This window comes from Xyrauchen texanus, chromosome 25, assembly GCF_025860055.1.
Source record: "Xyrauchen texanus isolate HMW12.3.18 chromosome 25, RBS_HiC_50CHRs, whole genome shotgun sequence".
NCBI classification, from domain to species: domain Eukaryota; kingdom Metazoa; phylum Chordata; class Actinopteri; order Cypriniformes; family Catostomidae; genus Xyrauchen; species Xyrauchen texanus.
The window spans coordinates 23592158-23613253 of NC_068300.1; the positions used below are offsets into that span (position 1 = coordinate 23592158).

General features: G+C 37.6%; 1 protein-coding gene across 1 annotated transcript; it reads right to left on the minus strand.

Moving 5' to 3' along the window:
- Positions 1–151: 151 nt before the first annotated feature.
- Positions 152–19704, minus strand: LOC127618673 (immunoglobulin superfamily member 21-like). The gene is made up of 10 exons (XM_052091264.1): positions 19579–19704; positions 14118–14230; positions 12416–12537; positions 12171–12289; positions 10672–10787; positions 10047–10527; positions 4687–4787; positions 4010–4202; positions 845–880; positions 152–751 (listed from the first exon to the last, which is right to left on the minus strand). The coding sequence occupies exons 1-10, from the start codon at positions 19634–19636 to the stop codon at positions 675–677; spliced, it is 1416 nt and encodes a 471-aa protein (XP_051947224.1). The 5' UTR covers positions 19637–19704; the 3' UTR covers positions 152–674.
- Between the last annotated feature and the right edge of the window lie 1392 nt (positions 19705–21096).

A 21096-nucleotide genomic window follows, 5' to 3' on the forward strand; every position in this document is an offset into this window, starting at 1 on the left:
ACTTTCACAACTTTTTAATTTCGTCAGAATTCACGCTAAATTCACTAGAAGAGAAAACATAGTGAGGCCATTTGAAAACCTTGTCTTTTATTGTTCATCTTTCTCTATAGAAATAATGACATTTCGCTATAAAAGCATTACATAACTGAGGTTTTTTCACATGTGTCTGGTTTGAAGATCTACACTGTCATCTAGAGGTCACATGTAGTAGGTGAAGCTTATTCTGATATTTCAAAATCAAGTTCAGCTCTGAAAGCCAGTGAGTGTCTTTGCACCCAGCTGCTGGACAATGTTAAGGAACAACATTAATTAAATTACATTACAGATTTCATTATACTAAACAGCTTATTGTAAAGTATTATCTGTATGTGGGCCGACCCATTCCACCACACTCTAATCCTTTCCTGCAACAGCTGTACACAAATAAAATGTAGAAAATGAAGGCAAAGTATGAATGTCACTGTATTGTGACAAAACAGGTGTGGAACAAACTGAACTGAAGTCACATGATGAAGGTCGTCGGGGTAGATTGAGGCTTGCACTCTCATTCTGAGCACACATTTCTCTGATGCATTCTCAGTCCTGGATTATAGCTGCTGGACAGCGAGAGAGATGGCAGTGGAGCTGACAAGAGTATCATAGAGGGTTTTAATTGAAAGTGTGTCCTGTAGTGTTCATGTTAACTCTAAAGTCAATGACACCAGTAGCAGCATCAATGAGGGTCCGAGCATAGCTCCACCAGAATCACTGACTGAAAATCAATTAAACAGTCATTGTGAGAGGTTATGTAGAATATAGCAAGACATTGTATCAAATATTGTGATTTCGTGTGAAATGGACTTACGATTTAGATGTGTAGTTTTCTTGATCCTTGGATTTTCTATTCAAACACACAGATTTTAAGATTAAAAAACTAATCTGCATAAAATAACAAAAGATAGTAAATTAAGAAAAATGTAACAAATTTAATCACATTAATGTATCTATGGACATGTTCCACAAAGTTTGACAACCAGAAAGTGTCCACTTTGTTTCTCAATTTTTAACAGTATATCGATTTTAGTACATTTCAGTAAAATTTTCTATTTTTGTATTACAAACACATTTTTTAATCATTTGAAACCAAACAAGCTTCTTTTTTTGAAAATGTTTGCTACATTTCTTTAAAAAAAAAAAATTGCTACTTGGTTTCATATTTTGTTATTTAATGCAAATACATTCATACATTTTTAAGTGTGCCTTAAACATCAGAATACTTTATGGGGGCTATATATATACGTACATACATATAGGCCTATTTAAAGGGTTAGTTCAATCAAAATGAAAATTCTCTCATCATTTATTCACCCTCATGACATCCCAGATGTGTATGACTTTCTTTTACTGAGCACAACGATTTTTAGAAGAATATTTCAGCTCTGTAGGTCCATACAATGCAAGTGAATGGTGACCATAATTCCAAAAGCTCCAAAAAGAAGATAAAGTCAGCATAAACATGATCAATCAGACTCTAGTGGTTTAATCAATGTCTTCTGAAGTGATCCAGTTGGTTTTGGGTGAGAACAGACCAACCCTAAACCTTGACATCTGCAATCTCCTTGGTGATCATGATTTCAAGCTTGATCTAGCACTCTGCACATGCCTCAAGCAGTAGAAAGTGTAATCAAGCTTGAAATCATGATTGTGCCTGGAGAATGCAATGACAAGACGTACAGTGAAAAAGGTGTTACATGTTTTTTTGTTCTCACCCAAAACCAACTAGATCACTTCAGAAGACATTGATTAAACCACTGGAGTGGCATAGATTACTTTTATATTGACTTTATCTGCTTTTTGGAGCTTCAAAGGCCTGATCACCATTCACTTGCATTGTATGGACCTCCAGAGCTGAGATATTCTACTAAAAATCTTTCATTTGTGTTCTGCAGAAGAAATAAACTCACACACATCTGGGATGGCATGACGATGAGTAAATTATTATTATTTTTATTAGAATTTAAATTTTTGGGTGAAACTATTATTTAATCTACATGAACAAGAACATAGCCAAACAGAACTCTTCAGTAACAAATTTGAATTGACAGGTGTAGTTCATCACATAAACTGTGGACATGTTCCACAAAGTTTGACAACCAAAATGTGTCCACTTTATTTCCTAATTTTTAACAGTATATCTATTTTAGTACATTTCAGTAAAAAATTATTTTAATAATTTGAAACCTAACGCATTTATTTTTGTAGGATGTTTTTCTTGAATAGTGTGTTTGTGCTATATGTCTTTAAAGGGGTCATAACATGCCTTTTTTTTTTATTATATTAATATGTTCCTTAAAGTTCACTTATAATATTAGTACAGGTTTTTGCACAAAAACCAGTCATAAATTTGACAGAAACACTAATTTTTGTGCTGCTTCTTAGATTTGACAGTAAATGCCCACTTTTATGATTGGCTCTCTGCCCTGGACTGACCTGCTCTCTCTCCTTGCCATCTCACTGCTCACCACTACTGGACAGGCTACGGAAGTAAATAAAGGTAAAGTAGGCATTGATGTGTTGTTGTGTAGGTGGTCAGATGCAATTGCTACCACACTGTGACATTACAATGAGCACTTTTACATGCATTTAAGAAAACTGATTATTCCAGTGTTTTTGCAGTAAGCGGCGTCTGAAACGTCATGCAAACAAGAAGGCAGAATTGCTTACGCCATTTAGGGGATTAAGAGAAAGAGGTTTAACACACCCAGGTTTCTCCCGGAAAACACAGATTATGTGGTCATGTATATATATAAGTGGCGTTGTTACTGGTTTTTGAAGAGTGCGCATGTGAACAGACCAGATAACAAACGTCATATGATGGAGCCCTACAATAAATCAACACAGCGGAAATAATTCAACATTTCTGAGAGTACAGTGTGAAAAGCGCATACACTATCAACTATACCCATTTATGCAAACCAAAGTAAAATATCAACGATTCCTCATGCTTGCGTACTGTATATGCAAGTTTACATTGGGGGAATCCCGGAGATTGACGTAAGAGGCTAAACCCACTCTTGCAGCGCAATTCCGCTGCATGTCGCAATAGAAAGTTAAGAAAACAAACACAGCAACCATACTGGAATATCTGGAAATAAAGTGAAAAAGCAAGAAATAATGAAGTCTTCCTCAGATACCTTGTTTGTTATTTACACAAGCATTGTGGGGAAATCATGTTGCTGTGGAAAAAGCTGCTTACTGACCATGCTGGGAGTAAAGAGTATGCCACTGAAACGGTGCTCGTAAATGGGAATGCTACTTTCTCGCAATACGCCACTTTCTAGTGTCCATGTAAATGTAGTCAGTATGAAGGAAGTAGAGAGTGAGTTGTTTTGGCAGCTTGGTTTTGACAAATGCTCTTTTTGCAGTGAGGAGGAACTTTTGAGTTCTGAAACGTTTTCAAAGTACAATGACCAATGATGTCAAAAGATCAATGAAAATTGTATTCCTCATGTCACGATGACCCCTTTAAAAAAATGTCACAGTTTGAAATTTTGTTATATAATCCAAAGAGATTCATACACGATTAAGCGTGACTTAAGAGTAAATTTTTTGGGCCACTAAATATATTAACATACTGTATATTTTATATATATGAGCAAGATCAGAACCCTTCTGTAACCAATTTGAATTGATAGGTGTTGTGTTCTACATTTCAGTCACAAATAATAAATGCACATGTTGGTATTAAACTGACCAAACACTATGAGTGTTCCATAATTTTTCATCTACAGATCATACACGTTGATGTCTGAACAGGATGAGGCATTTTATTATAAAAGACTGTGAGAAATATGGATGTTGGGAATAATCCGAATATTTTGGGGCATGCGAATGCTGGGTACATACAGACAAAACCCTGTGTGTGATGAATGTCAGATATATCGATGCGATTGGGTAGAGACCAAACACTATGAGGCATCTGAGTGTTATCTACAAGCCACCTAAAATTTCTGAAGTTTCTGGTACTGACCAAACACTATGAGGCGGGTGTGCATGTTGGTTGATCCCAAAGGGTTTTGCACTGTGCAGCGGTACATTGAGCCGTTGAGCTCAGCTGGGACTCTCTCCAGAACCAGTACTTTCCCAAATCTCTCCACACTGCCATCCAGCAGGCGTCCTCCCACGCGTGTCCATATGAACAGAGGCTCTGGAAACACTTCATTCTGTAACATGAAGAAAAACATTTAATATTCAAACACTTCATACACTATCCAACAAGTATAATATGGCTTGTCATGCCCAGACTGACTTGCAGAGTAAATATTCAAATCACAGACAAACCTAAAATATTTATGAGTTGCCAGGAAGACCTCTTCCTACTAAACACGATTGGCAGAATTCGTTTGCACATATATTATCCTATAACGCAATTTTTCAAATGAATCTCTCTAGGACATTTAAGGTCTAATACTCACACTTAAAACATCAAAAGAAGCGTAATTATTTTTTTCAAAATTTATCAAATATTAGTTTTATTATAGTATAGCTAAATGGTTAAACATTAGCCTTTGCAAAAGACATAAAACAGCATGCCATGCTATTTTACTGACACAAAAACATGAATCACTGGTACTGTTAAACTGCAAATCTGCACACTGTCACTGCACCCCTTCATATTTTAGCCAATATTGACTTTGATGATTATACCGCTTTAGGTCCCATTTGGAATCCTTCCACTTTGATGCGGACTGTGTCTGCCACTTTCGCTCTGCTTGGTGTAACAGAGAGTTTTGGGCCTTTCGGAGCAGCTTTTAAACACAATGAAAAAGTGTAGTCATTTATGTCATAGGAGGACTGTTAGTCAAGGTATTCAATGATTTTATTACATAACTGCAACATACTTTAATATACATCCAGTGGGGTTCAAAAGTCCACTTTGAAAATAAGGAATTCATAATTAAATTTAAGCATGGACATAAACTGAAAGTTTAAGGTTCTTGAAAAATCGAAAACAAAGAAATATTACAATGTCAAATAATTAAACATTTAAGATTTTGGACAATTTCTTGGTCACTAATTAAATATGCAAATGTGAGAAAATGACATTGTAAACTCCTGTATACAATGTGAGATTTGCCTGCTTCCACTAAAGTGCACACGATGCTCTTTGAAACACTGTCAAATCATGCTGGGGTAACATGGATCATCAGGTTTTGCACAATAAATGTCCATGCCAGCTTGAGAGCAAGTTGTCATTAAGGCAAATTTACAAACTTTTCACTTAAATTGAAATGCTGATAATATAATTTTTTTTTTTTTTTAATCAAACAAATTACATGACATGCTAATTAATTAATTTAAATGATAAATCGGATATATCAATATTTGCTGAGAAGGGCCCCCAAATAAATATAACTGAATATAACTAATACATAATATTTAAATTAGAGCTATGTTAATGCATGCGATTAATTAAAAAAAGTTTAACACGTTAATTTTTCTTAATTGCAATTAACACATTTACTGTTCATAAAGCATAAACCAGCATAAACACTGGTCAGAGAGTCATTACACTGATGCACCCATCACACACACACAAAAAACAGTGATTCGATGTCAGTGACCAAATGATAGAGAAACGGACCTCTTAATGGTATTTGTTGAGCAAAACAAGCCCAGATGGGACTTGTTATATAAATAAAGTACTTTGCAGCCTCTGTAAGGGACGTAAAGTCTTAACATTCACAAAAATGCAGAGCGACTAGTTCTTTCAACTAGTCACACTCCCACTTAGACTTTGGGTAACATTTAACATTATTACTTAAATTGGTGCGATTTTAGTGCATTTTTATCTTTATACTGAGGAAGGTTTTGTTTGGAAAATTTTTATAAAACGTTACATATTGTTTTGTTTTCTTTCCGTAAAAAAATGAAAATAACTATATTTAGAGTCACATTTCACCACTTTCAAATTTTAATCGACTGAGAGCACTAATTTAAATAATGATATACATTATTTCACAAAAGTGAGTACACCCCTCACATTTTTGTAATATTTGTTTATATCTTTTCATGTGACAACACTGAAGAAATGACACTTTGCTACAATGTAAAGTAGTGAGTGTACAGCTTGTATAACAGTGTACATTTGCTGTCCCCTCAAAATAACTCAACATACAGCCATTAATGTCTAAACCACTGGCAACAAAAGTGAGTACACCCCTAAGTGAAAATGTCCAAATTGGGCCCAATTAGCCATTTTCCCTCCCCGGTGTCATGTGACTCGTTAGTGTTACAAGGTCTCAGGTGTGAATGGGGAGCAGGTGTGTTAAATTTGGTGTCATTGCTCTCACACTCCCTCAAACTGGTCACTGGAAGTTCAACATGGCACCTCATGGCAAAGAGCTCTCTGAGGATATGAAAAAAATAATTGTTTCTCTACATAAAGATGGCCTAGGCTATAAGAAGATTGCCAAGACCCTGACACTGAGCTGCAGCACGGTGGCCAAGACCATACAGCGGTTTAACAGGACAGGTTCCACTCAGAAGAGGCCTCGCCATGATCAACCAAAGAAGTTGAGTGCACGTGCTCAGCGTCATATCCAGAGGTTGTCTTTGGGAAATAGACTTGTGAGTGCTGCCAGCATTGCTGCAGAGGTTGAAGGGGTGAGGGGTCAGCCTGTCAGTGCTCAGCCCATACGCCGCACACTGCATCAAATTGGTCTGCATGGCTGTCGTCCCAGAAGGAAGCCTCTTCTAAAGATGATGCACAAGAAAGCCCACAAACAGTTTGCTGAAGACAAGCAAACTAAGGACATGGATTACTGGAACCATGTCCTGTGGTCTGATGAGACCAAGATAAACCTATTTGGTTTAGATGGTGTCAAGCGTGTGTGGCGGAAACCAGGTGAGGCGACAAGTGTGTCTTGCCTACAGTCAAGCATGGTGGTGGGAGTGTCGTGGTCTTGGGCTGCATGAGTGCTGCCGGCACTGGGGAGCTACAGTTCGTTGAGGGAACCATGAATGCCAACATGTACTGTGACATACTGAAGCAGAGCATGATCCCGTCCCTTTGGAGACTGGGCCGCAGGGCAGTATTCCAGCATGATAACGACCCCAAACACACCTCCAAGACGACCACTGAAGAAGCTGAGGGTGAAGGTGATGGACTGGCCAAGCATGTCTCCAGACCTAAACCCTATTGAGCATCTGTGGGGCATCCACAAACGGAAGCACAAGGTCTCTAACATCCACCAGCTCTGTGATGTCGTCATGGAGGAGTGGAAGAGGACTCCAGTGGCAACCTGTGAAGCTCTGGTGAACTCCTTGCACAAGAGGGTTAATGTAGAGCTGGAAAATAATGGTGGCCACACAAAATATTGACACTTTGGGCCCAATTTGGACATTTTCACTTAGGGGTTTACTCACTTTTGTTGCCAGAGGTTTAGACATTAATGGCTGTGTGTTGAGTTATTTTGAGGGGACAGCAAATGTACACTGTTACACAAGCTGTACACTCACTACTTTACATTGTAGCAAATTGTCATTTCTTCAGTGTTGTCACATGAAAATATATAATCAAATATTTACAAAAATGTGAGGGGTGTACTCACTTTTGTGAGATACTGTATAAATACAGTAAATATAATATATAACAATTTAGACTATTTTATTATTGTGGCAGACAAGTAAAACATACAAAATGTGGCTTTAGAAGTCAATTTTGTTTTTGTTTTATTCCCATATCACTGAACAAGCCAACAGTCGACAGCAATACATTTAGCAATTTCAGTTGGTCAATCTGTTCTGTTCTTATGTGGCGTGTTTTGTGATCCACCTGTGCTACTTTTAATTGTTGTTCCACGTACAGTACATATGCATCAGAAAGATGCTATTGGAGTGTCTCAATGGTTTTCAGCATCATAAACGCCACGTTTTTAGGATGCTGTGGCAATTTAAAAGTAGTTGAAACTTGAATTGTGGCTCAAGATCCTTGCATTCTGCTGCATTCTGTGTGACCGGCTCTAATTCAGTGGCTGTGCTGCTTGTGAGGTTTGATGAGGTGCACTGACTGCCCCCTTCTGACGCGGCTTGTAAAAACACGAATTAACATGTATGCTGTGTCCAAATATCCATACTTCCCTACTATATAGTATTCCAAAAATAGCATGCCAATGGAGTAGTATATTAGAATCCTCAGTTTTTATATACCATAACCGAGAAATACTCAGATGACCAACTATTTCCTGAAATGTGGATCAACTGGACACTCTGCAATCCCTAAGGAGTTAAGCAGACATTCAAACATCACGTTGAAAATGCTTGATTTAAAAGAACTGTGTTAGACCCTGAGTCGACGGCTCTTTTCAACTGTAAGTGAAATATATACCAAGAAAGTTGTTCCTTGTGCTTAAATGGTGCTTGTTTAACAAAACCAGAGTAGATTATTTTAGTGGTTGTTGTTGTTATTACATCATATAGTCGAGTAACGGGTCAATACTCACGCCCCCAGATAAAGTATGTCCGCAATCTATTTATACTGCTCGCATGCATACGGTCTCCTAAAGAATGTACTGTTTTATAGGCCGAGAAGTGCGGCCTTCATCAAATACAGTCCATACTCTGACAGTATGCAATTTTGGATGCATATTTTTATTACAGAATTTACGTTCGGATCTGAGGGCATTAAACTTGTATTATTAACATGTTTTATAATTTATTTTATTTAATTAATTGTACTAATGAGTTTAATCGACAGCCCTTATAACTTAAAAACTGTATTCAATAAGAATAATGCAGGGCTCAATAAGAATAATGCAGTGCCCCAGGGCTCTGTTCTCGGCCCTACTCTCTTTTCCATTTATATGCTCCCACTGGGCCACATCATCAGCAAGCATGGCGTTGCCTTCCATTGCTATGCTGATGATACTCAGCTCTATGTCAAGCTGGACCCCATATCATCTACACCTTCACTCTCCACTTTAAATGCCTGCCTGGAGGAGACAAGGGCATGGATGATGGATAACTTCCTCCAGTTAAACAGCACCAAAACTGAAGGTCTCCTCATTGGGACCCCACACCAACTCCGATCTTCCCCCCTGACAGTCTACTCATTTGCTGGCCATGATATTTCTTTGACGTCCTCTATAATAAACTTGGGGGTTCGATTTGACGCCCACCTATCATTTAACACTCACATCCAACACACCTGTAAAACTGCACTTTTTCATCTCCGGAACATTTCCAAACTCCGCCCCTCCCTCTCTTTTTCTGATGCAGAGATGCTGGTGCATGCCTTTGTCTCCTCCAGGCTTGACTACTGCAATTCACTACTTGTTGGGATCCCTGGCAGGAGCATACAAAGATTGCAGTACATTCAGAATTGCGCTGCCAGGGTCCTGATGGGGGTTCGCAAAATTGAGCACATCACACCCATCCTCCAAAAACTTCACTGGCTCCCTGTTAGACTCAGGATTGATTATAAGATCTGTCTCCTGACCTATCAGTGTGTCTACGTTAGTGCACCAGTGTACCTTAAAGAACTCATTACTTTGCATAATCCACACCGACATCTCCGCTCTTCTGACAGCCACAAACTCCAGGTTCCTAAGTCCAAACTCCGTACTATGGGAGATAGGGCCTTCCAGGTAGCTGCGCCTAGAATGTGGAATGCTCTCCCTAATCACCTGAGGGCGCCACAGTCTATAGAGGTTTTTAAAAATAAATTAAAGACCCACTTATTTTTAACTGCTTTTTCTTAAAACATATCCTGTTCTTGTTGTCACCAATTGTTCTTAATTTTGTTATTAAGTGTTTTAATCTATTTTTATTTTTTATTGTTTTTTTTTTTTTTTTACCTGTGCACTTGTAGCACTTTGAGATATGTTCCTTCATGTGTAAAGTGCATTACAAATAAAATGTATTATTATTATTAAAATATAAACATTTTCTCAAGTGGACTTCTGACTTATACCCAACTGAATATTTACATATATATATATATATATATATATATAGATGTACATTCAATATACATAAACAAGAACTGAATCTAATTTGACACTCACAGAGTGTAACTTCTGCCTTCATGGGCATGGAAAGGGCTGGGTGCTTGACTTCACAGCTGAACAGAGCCTCATTGTCCAGTTGTGGATTCAGGTGCCAGGTGAGCATTGCTTGGACCTCCAGAGTACCGTCATGTAGTTCATACCGAGTATGGTTGAAAAAGTACAACGGGCTTGAGCTGAGCACCCAGCGAGGGAATTCTCTACTGATCACAGTCTCTGGGATGACCTCAGTGGTGGGGCTAGGTTCTTCCTCACCAGGGGCTCTAGAAGTGTAGCTGCGTTGGGGTCTGTCCTTGTCCAGACGCACCGGTTCGCTGTAAGGGCCCAGGAAAGACTGGGACTTCTGCACTTTTGTATCGTCCAGTTCTCGGCTAATAAGTGGCTGGTTGTCTTTGGCTGCAAGCAAGCCTCTGCTTTCTACTTTCTCAGAAGATGTGGAAGTATGAACTTCAATAAGTTCTCCATCCCTCTTAAAGTACACCTGAATTTGGAGACAACACAGGCAACAGAATAAGTAACAAAGGTGTTGAGACAAAAGACAAATTTTTATTCATATAACCTTTGCACTGATTATACCTGCATTTATTGAATTTTTATTTGAGCTTGAATGTTTTAATCTACTAACCACGGGGGCAGGTTTTCCTCCAGTAACAATGCAAACAAGCGTGAAGTTTTGAGCCTCGTAGAGATTAAATCGAGCTGGCTGATTTGCAGCAATGACAGCTATAGATTTTGGTGGAGCTATGAAAACAAAGACAATGAAAACTCATTATAAATGTATTTCTTCACTGCAGCAGTTCAAAGGGATATGGATAGATGACAGTGCAGCATTCACCATGATTATTAGTAACTTCCCCTCAAGGGCACATTTGTGTCTCAGACCAGAAGATACTCATTTAATGAGCTTTCACTTTATAAGCAAACAAGTGCATTAGTTAAGCAAGATCTATATCACAATAGTACAGTGGCTTATTTTTAATAGGTAATCCCTGTGAAATCTTACTGATGTCATTCCAATAAGTGAACTCTCACTTATATCTCACTCACACGTCACTCACACGTCATGACACATTATATCCACTGGGAGTTTTTTTATTAATTTACCAGTGCAAGCAGAAGAAATTAATCTCAATACCCTGCTGAATATCTCCAGACTGTTATGGACATATGGACATGTGGGTACATGTACAGGGAAATAAAAACAACTAACAGGGATGTGTTTGGAATTAAAACAATAAGCCACAAGAGGATTTGCATTACAGCGTTCTTAGGTACATGCAAAACTCTTATAAATCAGTGGCAACTGCAATGTGATAAAAGACATCAATGTTCAATAAAAGTTACATTTATTACTAAACAATTCTTCCAACAAGTAATAGTGTTCCTTATCCTAACTTTTTGCAGTTGCCTTTTGGAATCTTTTGGTTATTTACTGTAGAATGCATGGTCAAAGGTGTGCATTTGTTGTCACAACAATCTGTTTTATAATTTTTTCTAACTACCAGATTGTTTGAAATTTTGTCTTGGTCTTGGTTGACCACATTTACAAGATGTAGGCCTACCCACCTTTAAGGTATCCCAATAAAACTAAAAATCCATTAAATTAGAGTAAGCAGATTTCTTCTAATAATTAATCGTGAATTTCCCATTATCATTATTACATTTTATCCTCTTTAGAACCCAAGTACTCACTGGATTTTTGTTTAGATAATTGAAATTTAATGGCTAAAATAAAAGGCAATCATTAACAGGTATAATGACTTTGTGTTAATGTAACCAGACACTAGAGCAGTGGTTCTCAAACAGGGGACCGGGGCCTACTTAGGGGCCTCAGCAAATTTCCAAGGAGGCAATGATATGACTTTACAGCTTAACTCAAGATGTAGGCCTACATTTAAACTGATAGTTCCTGAAACATTTACATAATTTAAATAAATTATGATTAAGTATTATATTATAAAAAGATGGGGGCCTTTGAGAATTGTCTTGGACAATGGTTGGCCTTAGAGTCAAAAATGTTAAGAGCACATCACTGTATTGCTTGTCTGCACTATGCATCCGTGTTCCAGTTTCGACAGTAACTTTGTATGATGGATCGTTTATAGATATACAACTAGAACCTACACATAACATTAAGTGTGATACTCCCAGATGCCAGGACCACCTTCTCTCTAGACACCTTGTCATAGATCCCCACATGACATTCATATGGCCCGTCATCTTCCATTTGAACCTCAGGGAGCCTGGGAACATTGCGGAACAATCCGTCAAAACACATAACAGCAGCCATAAAAATAGCATGGTGCATATTGAGAGAAAAGCCAGATAATATCCACTCCAAGCTGAAGTCTTCTGGATATAACTATCACCTGACAGTAGACTGGTAAACAAGGTCCTCTCTTCTGCGAAAGTCCTCCATGTGAGAAACATTGGCGTTGTACATGGCATCATAAGTAAATATTTTCTGTTTTGAGGTACCTCCCTCCGTCACCTGAAAAAACATGAACAATGTACAACTATGCAATTAACAATGTATTTTTAAAGGGATAGTTCACTCAAAAGTGAAAATTCTCTAATTTACTCATCACTTCATGTGCTTTATCTGCTTTTTGGACCTTCAGATTTCTGGCCACCATTTACTTGCATTGTATGGACCAAAAGATAAAAAATATCTTTGATAAAATATTTGTGTTCAGCAGAACAACATTATACACATCTGGGATGGCATGAGGGTGAGTAAATGATGAGAAAATGTTTGGGCAAACTATCCCTTTAAGGCCAAAACTGACTTGAAAGAAATAAATCATACAATTATAAAGATATTTTCTTATGAAATCTTTGATGTTTTGTTATAATATACCCTGAGCATCACCTTAGATATAGGGAAATGTAGTAAATATATAACTACCCTCTATGACAGAGATTCTCAACTGGTGGGTCGTGACCCAAAAAAGGTTCACAGATCAATTCTGATACGGTCACGGATAGCAGGAAAAAACAAAGCTAAATGTAATAAAAATCCAACTGATCATACAGTGAGTATAAGCTCAGTTAAAGCAAAATAAATAGGCTTATAATCTTTAAAAAGGGAGAATAAAAAGCTTCCCATTTCTTTTAAGTGAGTCAAATCAAACAGTATTTTGGTGCAAATTTGGTAAATTTGGTGCAAACTTGATAATATAGCTAATACTGTACTGTACTGAGTCTGTTCCATAAGTTAGGCTTGTAAAGATATTTCTGCTGCTGTTTGTTCATTTACAAAATGGTCAGTTTTAATATTCAGCCACCATTACCACCTGGAATAAATTTTCAGGGACATTTTTTACCTTTATGATAGAATAAAATAGAATAGAATAGAACAGAATAGAATTAAATTATTCAAAGGTTAGATTACATATTATTTAACCATACATGTATCTGTGGTTTTGCATCCCTTTTGGGGGTATTTGTGCCTTGAGCCCTGGTTAAATTCTGACCCTAATTCCCTGACCCTGAGTCTATGCAATTCATGGCAATGTTAATAAATGTAACATTTGATTTTAAGGGCAAATTTGTTACTTTTTTATTGTAAACAATTTTAGTACTGTGTTGGGTTGCCACTTGATGTCCAATGTAAAATCTGGGTTCTGAAGCAAACCAGTTGAGAAACACTGCTCTATGATATGATAATTTATACTGATAATTTTCCCAGTAATAAAATAATCACATGCGTACCGATACACTGCAAATGATGTGACAGATTTGTGTCATGTAAATTGTTTGGCATCCTGATCATGTTAAATTGAATGTTGTATCTGGTTGTATCCCATCAGGCCTGACATACTCATGCCTCTGTGTGACAAGAAGATAAAAACAGCTTGTCCTAAAATCACTGAGCCATGCACACTTAATCCTGAATATATTTTTATATTTTTGACAGCTTCTGTTCTCATGTCAGTTTGCCAACAAAACACAATGGAAAGAGTTTGACACAACACATAACTAGTATACAGATAACAAGTGATCTATATTTACAGGATCCTGATATAAAAGATGCGGCACGCAAAGATGCAACGCTCTGAGCCCACTTACCCGAAACCACACTATCTCTCGAAGGTTGCCATCAGTCCTGAAATTGCACTTCAAAGTCACTGTGTCCCCCATAACTACAGGAGGGAGAGGCTCAATGGTGACTGTTAAATAACCTGGAAAAAAGAGCAGAATCACTTGCAGAAAGCTTTATTGCATACTCAAATTGTACAGCCCTCCCTTACAATCCCATCCAAATTACCAGCACTGAGCTCCAGCAAAATTACTGTGCCGTCCTCATTTCTAATACCATTAAGTTATAAGTTAGTGAAACGGTGCTTTGAAGAACCCAATATAAACCTCATCAAAGAAAGGTCATACTGCAATGAATGACAGTGAAATTATAGCAGATAATGAGGATTTATATAAGTGGTGGATATTTCAGATTAAAATCATTATTGTAAAAACCAATATAAATGGATGATTTGGAGAAGTCAAAAAATGTCTCCGTTCTCAAGTTTCATGAACTTTTAATATTTTCAGACATCCATCACTGCCTACCTGACAGGCATTCCTGATTGCCCATTATTTAATGACAACATCAGTGCAGAACAATAATGTCAACAGTATATTGCACACTATGTTTCAAATGTCAAACGAATTTTTACTCATCAAAAACAAACCACAAAACAGTGCTACGCAAGTGACTTAAATTGAACACCCATCTGTTCTCATGCATTTGAAAAGATGTTGCACACACACACATTCAGTCAGGTCCATAAATATTGGGACATCGACACAATTCTAATCTTTTTGGCTCTATACACCACCACAATGGATTTGAAATGAAACGAACAAGATGTGCTTTAACTGCAGACTTTCAGCTTTAATTTGAGCGTATTTACATCCAAATCAGGTGACCGGTGTAGGAATTACAACAGTTTGTATATGTGCCTCCCACTTTTTAAGGGACCAAAAGTAATGGGACAGATTAACAATCATAAATCAAACTTTAACTTTTTAATACTTGGTTGCAAATCCTTTGCAGTCAATTACAGCCTGAAGTCTGGAACGCATAGACATCACCAGACGCTGGGTTTCATCCCTGGTGATGCTCTGCCAGGCCTCTACTGCAACTGTCTTCAGTTCCTGCTTGTTCTTGGGGCATTTTCCCTTCAGTTTTGTCTTCAGCAAGTGAAATGCATGCTCATTCGGATTCAGGTCAGGTGATTGACTTGGCCATTGCATAACATTCCACTTCTTTCCCTTAAAAAACTCTTTGGTTGCTTTCGCAGTATGCTTCGGGTCATTGTCCATCTGTACTGTGAAGCGCCGTCCAATGAGTTCTGAAGCATTTGGCTGAATATGAGCAGATAATATTGCCCGAAACATTTCAGAATCCATCCTGCTGCTTTTGTCAGCAGTCACATCATCAATAAATACAAGAGAACCAGTTCCATTGGCAGCCATACATGCCCACGCCATGACACTACCACCATGCTTCACTGATGAGGTGGTATGCTTTGGATCATGAGCAGTTCCTTTCCTTCTCCATACTCTTCTCTTCCCATCACTCTGGTACAAGTTGATCTTCGTCTCATCTGTCCATAGGATGTTGTTCCAGAACTGTGAAGGCTTTTTTAGATGTTGTTTGGCAAACTCTAATCTGGCCTTCCTGTTTTTGAGGCTCACCAATGGTTTACATCTTGTGGTGAACCCTCTGTATTCACTCTGGTGAAGTCTTCTCTTGATTGTTGACTTGGACACACATACACCTACATCCTGGAGAGTGTTCTTGATCTGGCCAACTGTTGTGAAGGGTGTTTTCTTCACCAGGGAAACAATTCTTTGGTCATCCACCACAGTTGTTTTCCGTGGTCTTCCGGGTCTTTTGGTGTTGCTGAGCTCACCGATGCGTTGATTTGGCCACACCTAATGTTTTTGCTATCTCTCTGATTGGTTTGTTTGGATTTTTCAGCCTAATGATGGCTTGCTTCACTGATAGTGACATCTGTTTGTATCTCATATTGAGAGTTGACAGCAACAGATTCCCAATGCAAATAGCACACTTGAAATGAACTCTGGACCTTTTATCTGCTCCTTGTAAATGGGATAATGAGGGAATAACACACACCTGGCCATGGAACAGCTGAGCAGCCAATTGTCCCATTACTTTTGGTCCCTTAAAAAGCGGGAGGCACATATACAAACTGTTGTAATTCCTACACTGTTTACCTGATTTGGATGTAAATACCCTCAAATTAAAGCTGAAAGTCTGCATTTAAAGCACATCTTGTTCGTTTCATTTCAAATCCATTGTGGTGGTGTATAGAGCCAAAAAGATTAGAATTGTGTCGATGTCCCAATATTTATGGACCTGACGGTATATTTCAACATGTTACAGTATTACATAATGGCTGTTACAAGGATGGATTTTGTGTGTAGTTTGATGCCTAAAGACAGAGCTACATATCATCCCTTCCATGACTTTCATTTATCAATGGTGCCAAAGCTGTTCCCCTATTCTACTTAAAGGGATAGTTCACCCAAAGATGAAAATTCTCTCATCATTTACTCACCCATGCCATCCCAGTGTGTATGACTTTCTTTCGTATGCTGAACACAAATGAAACATTTTTGAAAAATATTTCAGCTCTGTTAGTCCTCACAATGCAAGTGAATGGACACCTATATAAAAGGTCCAAAAAGCACATAAAGGTAGTGTAAAAGTAATTCATTCAGTTGTTAAATCCATGTCTTCAGAAACAATCTGATACTTGTGGGTGACAATTAGATCAATATTTAAGTCTTTAAGTCTTTTTTTTATGATCAATTCCCACTTTGACTTTCACATTCTTTTTTGTTTTTGGCAATTAGCATGCTTTGTGCATATCGCCACCTACTGGGCAAGGAAGCTAATTTATAGTAACAAAAGACTAAATATTGATCTGTTTCTCACCCACACCTGTCATTTAGCTTGTAAAGACATGGATTTAACCACAGTAGTTGTATGGAGTTTTTTATGCTGCCTTTATATGCTTTTCAGACCTTCAAAATGTTGGTACCTATTCAGTTGCATTGTATGGACCTACAGACATGAAATATTTTTCTAAAAATCTTTTTTTTGTGTTCTGCAGAAGAAAGAAAGTCATACACATCTGGGTAGGCATGAGGGTGAGTAAATGATGAGAGAATTTTCATTTTTGGGTGAAGTCTTAAGTTTACTCAGATTTGACCAGCATCTGACAGAAAACATTGTTAAATCAAATGCTCTGTATTCAGAACATCACATGAAAGCAGCCATGTCTTGCTGAGCACTGCTGTTCCATTGAAACCGTCACCATCTACCAAGCAGGCATCAGTGTGGGAGGCAATCGGGCTATAATCTGTCAGAAATTCACTGACCTACAAAATCCCATTGCTTCACCGTATTGGCTTTTTAAATGTGACGGCAGCAAATGGATTAGTTTTTTCTTTGCATAATCCATGGTATTCCCCCCCCCCATCAAACAAGTGATTCTGCAGGTCACATGCAGTGCAGGGCAGTGGGATGTCCAGTGACCCTCAGGCACTTAGTTCGTCATGCCATCATTTACAGAGAAAATGCCACAGAGTGTCCTTTAGGAAGCTTATGTGGAGGCGATGTGTATTTTTGAAATACAGGGTTTATAACAGTCCCAGACAACAATCACATTTCATAGACTGCAATAATCTTGGAAATCATGGAAAATCAATCTCTGGTCAAATGTCAGATTTAGCAGAGAGAGTTTATGCATTTCAGAAGGTGATGTGCCAGGATTATTTGGGTCACTTAGATGTATTGAATAATCTATTTGATTATGTAAACAAACACTGGTAAAAGCATATAAATGAAATACAATGTAAAAAAAACAAATTGTGTGGGCTAACAAGGCAGGCCACAATTTGATATCTACAGGGCTTCTGAAAATTTGACCAATTTATTTTCATGACTGTGCCATGTTTTTCCAGTAGTTCATGATTACTGGATAATTGTAATTTTTTTTTAATCATTTAATAGAGATTCAATTCAAAAAATGTATATTCACTATTGAAATGAGGTAACACTCTACAACAAGGTTCCATTGGTTAACATTAGTGATTGCATTAAGTATCATAAACAAGCAATTGACAATATATTTTTACAGCATTTATAAAATCTTCGTTAATGTTAGTTAATAAAAATACAATTGTTCATTGTTAGTTCTTGTTCATTTATAGTGCATTAACTAATGTTATCAAATACAAATTTTGATTTAAAAAAATGTACTGTATGTAGAAATTAACATTAACCAAGATGAATAAATGCTGTAAAAGTATTGTTCATTGTTAGTTCATGTTAACTAATTTCCATGACTTTTTTTTTTTTTTTTAAGTTGAGGTCTTATTAAAGTGTTTTTCAGTCCTGGAAATCGTAAAATGTCCTGACACTTCCAGGTTTTCCATGACTGTAGGAAACCCTGTATCTATGAAGAATCAAGATAGAGATCAAGCCATGATGCATAATTCAAACAATTATGAAACCTCCCGAGGAGTTACCTGAGAAATTTCATCCACTTGTGAAAAAAGATATAGAACGTTAGATAAACACTGCTGACTTTTGGGAAATGCACTTTGTCCCAAACTGCTATAAGTATTGTATTATATTATATTATATGTTATATACTGCTAACACACATGCATTTTCCAAATTCCTATGTAAATCTATGATCTGACCACTTGACATTAAGTCCTTGTCTCACATTTTTAAGGGAAGGAGAAATTACATGATGCTAGCCAGCATTATTGAATTACTACCACAGTAATAAGTTTGATGGCTGTAATTACTGATTCATTTCCAACACAAACACTCTCTATCCCTCTCTCTCTGATGTACAGGCATGAATGAAAAGAAAAAAACTCTACCTACCCACAAACATACAAAACACACAAAGATACTGTACATAACATCATACATTTGTTTGCTCTATACTGTAGTTTCTAGATATTTTTGCTTTATTATTTAGCAATGATTAACCTTTAATTATTTTAAAGTGCATTCAAAAAGTGGGTCAGGACAAAAGCTTAAGCTTCTTCCACAAAATGACCACCCATCAAAATCATTAAACAAGTGTAGGCCTACCTGAGTTTAGCAGGCAAGACACAACACAGAAACCACGTAATCATTATATAGTACAGCAATTCAATACTCCAGATGGTTGTAAGTGACATGAAGAAAAATGTAACTTATTCGAGAGTGGTTTATGCATGCACACACACATTAGGAGTAAATGGTAAAGATTAGGTGGTTTTATGGACACTAAAATAAAGTTAAGGACATAGAAGAAATAAATGCGTTATGTTTCTTGCCTCACAGCAAATGCATAAACACGGTATTAACTGATCCCATTTAGAGCTATTCTCTGACTCTAAAGAGCTTTTAATCTCCATACAGGTGTCTGTCTCAAACTGCTGTCTCTGAGTGTTCTCGTACATGACGACAAACAGAAATCTAAGTAAAACTTACCTATGACGAAATCCAGGAGATCAGCACACAGGAGCAAAGTTAAAGTGATTATACTCATCTCTTTTATTTTCTAATTTTAATAACAGTCAAAAGAACGATAATGTCACTATTCCTTTTTTATGTTATGGAAATGTCATCCTCCGTACAAAGCTGTGATACTGGGGAACTCTTCGCAATTCTCTCGGTAATTTCTCATCGTGTCTTCTAACGGTGTAGCAGCACCATCGCTGTGGGTTCCGACGGGCGAAGATTATCAAAGCAACTGATTTGAATGAATTCCTTTTCTCGTGATCGCGCGCTCCCTCCCTGAACGCGCGCGCGCGCGCGCGCACACACACAAACACAAACGTTGGTTCAGCTTTCATTATGAGGACTCTCCATATACATAATGATTTTTATACTGTAAGAACTACAGATTCTATTTTTTTTTTCTTGTTTTTCCCTTTAGGTGCACCCAGTAATGTTTTCCTCATTAAAAACTTTTACTCCTAAAAATAATTAATTGTAATTTTGAAACATGTATAAAATCATGAGCACTCACATGAAATGAAGACCAGTCATATCAGTAACCTTACAAAAGGTTCATGTTTTATTCTACATGGAGAGGGTCTGCACATGGGAGCTACCATGTTAGGATAACATGACCAGCCGGATGCTACTTGGTTAATTTCAGTAACTGCCCTGTTATTGGACACTTTAACTCATGGATTAAATTAATCATGGCAGATAAGTGAAAAGTGCATTTCTACAATGGCAACAAAAACTGAAAGCTATTGTGTTTTAATGATGCTGCAGCAATGCTGTGTGTGTGTATGTTTAAGTTCAAGAATATAAACAAAGCATTAATGAGTGAACCTTTAAATTAAATTTTTTTTTTTGGGAACTCTGGCCATAAAAATTTAAAATTCCAGTATCGTCTAATTTTTACAACAGCCTGTTGGGTAAACAATTGAATACAATACAATAATGCTAGTATGCTTTCAGGTATGGGTCAACTATATAATGAAGGTAGATTTAGAAAAACAAACTGTGATCTCAGCACAAAGGTGGCTGTCACTCACTCAATTTTGTGTCGATCTAGTGACACTAGGGGTCGCTCTTAGGAGCCTCAAACACCTCTGATGGACATTGGTGGAGGTTACGAGAAGGCCGGGTCTGCTCGCTACGAGGCACACAGTGGCTTGCATGCACCTGCATCACCAATCCACATAACACAGTTCAACTAGTTGTGCCGTTTCATATAGGGACCCCTAGTGTCAATACATTGACACAATGTCAAGTAAGGGAACGAGACGTTGTGTCCCTATTGCCACAACACTGAACTACCCACTGAAATGGCCAGGACCCTGTCTCAGCTCCTCAGCGCAAAACCTGAATGAGTGGTTGCGAGCCAGCTCCTTTTATACCCGTATGTCCAAGGCAGTGGCATGCAAATTCCACTCGCCAATTCCCATTGGCCTTTTCTCAAAGATCAGAGGGGTTTGGGGCTCCCAAGAGCAACCCCTAGTGTCACTACAT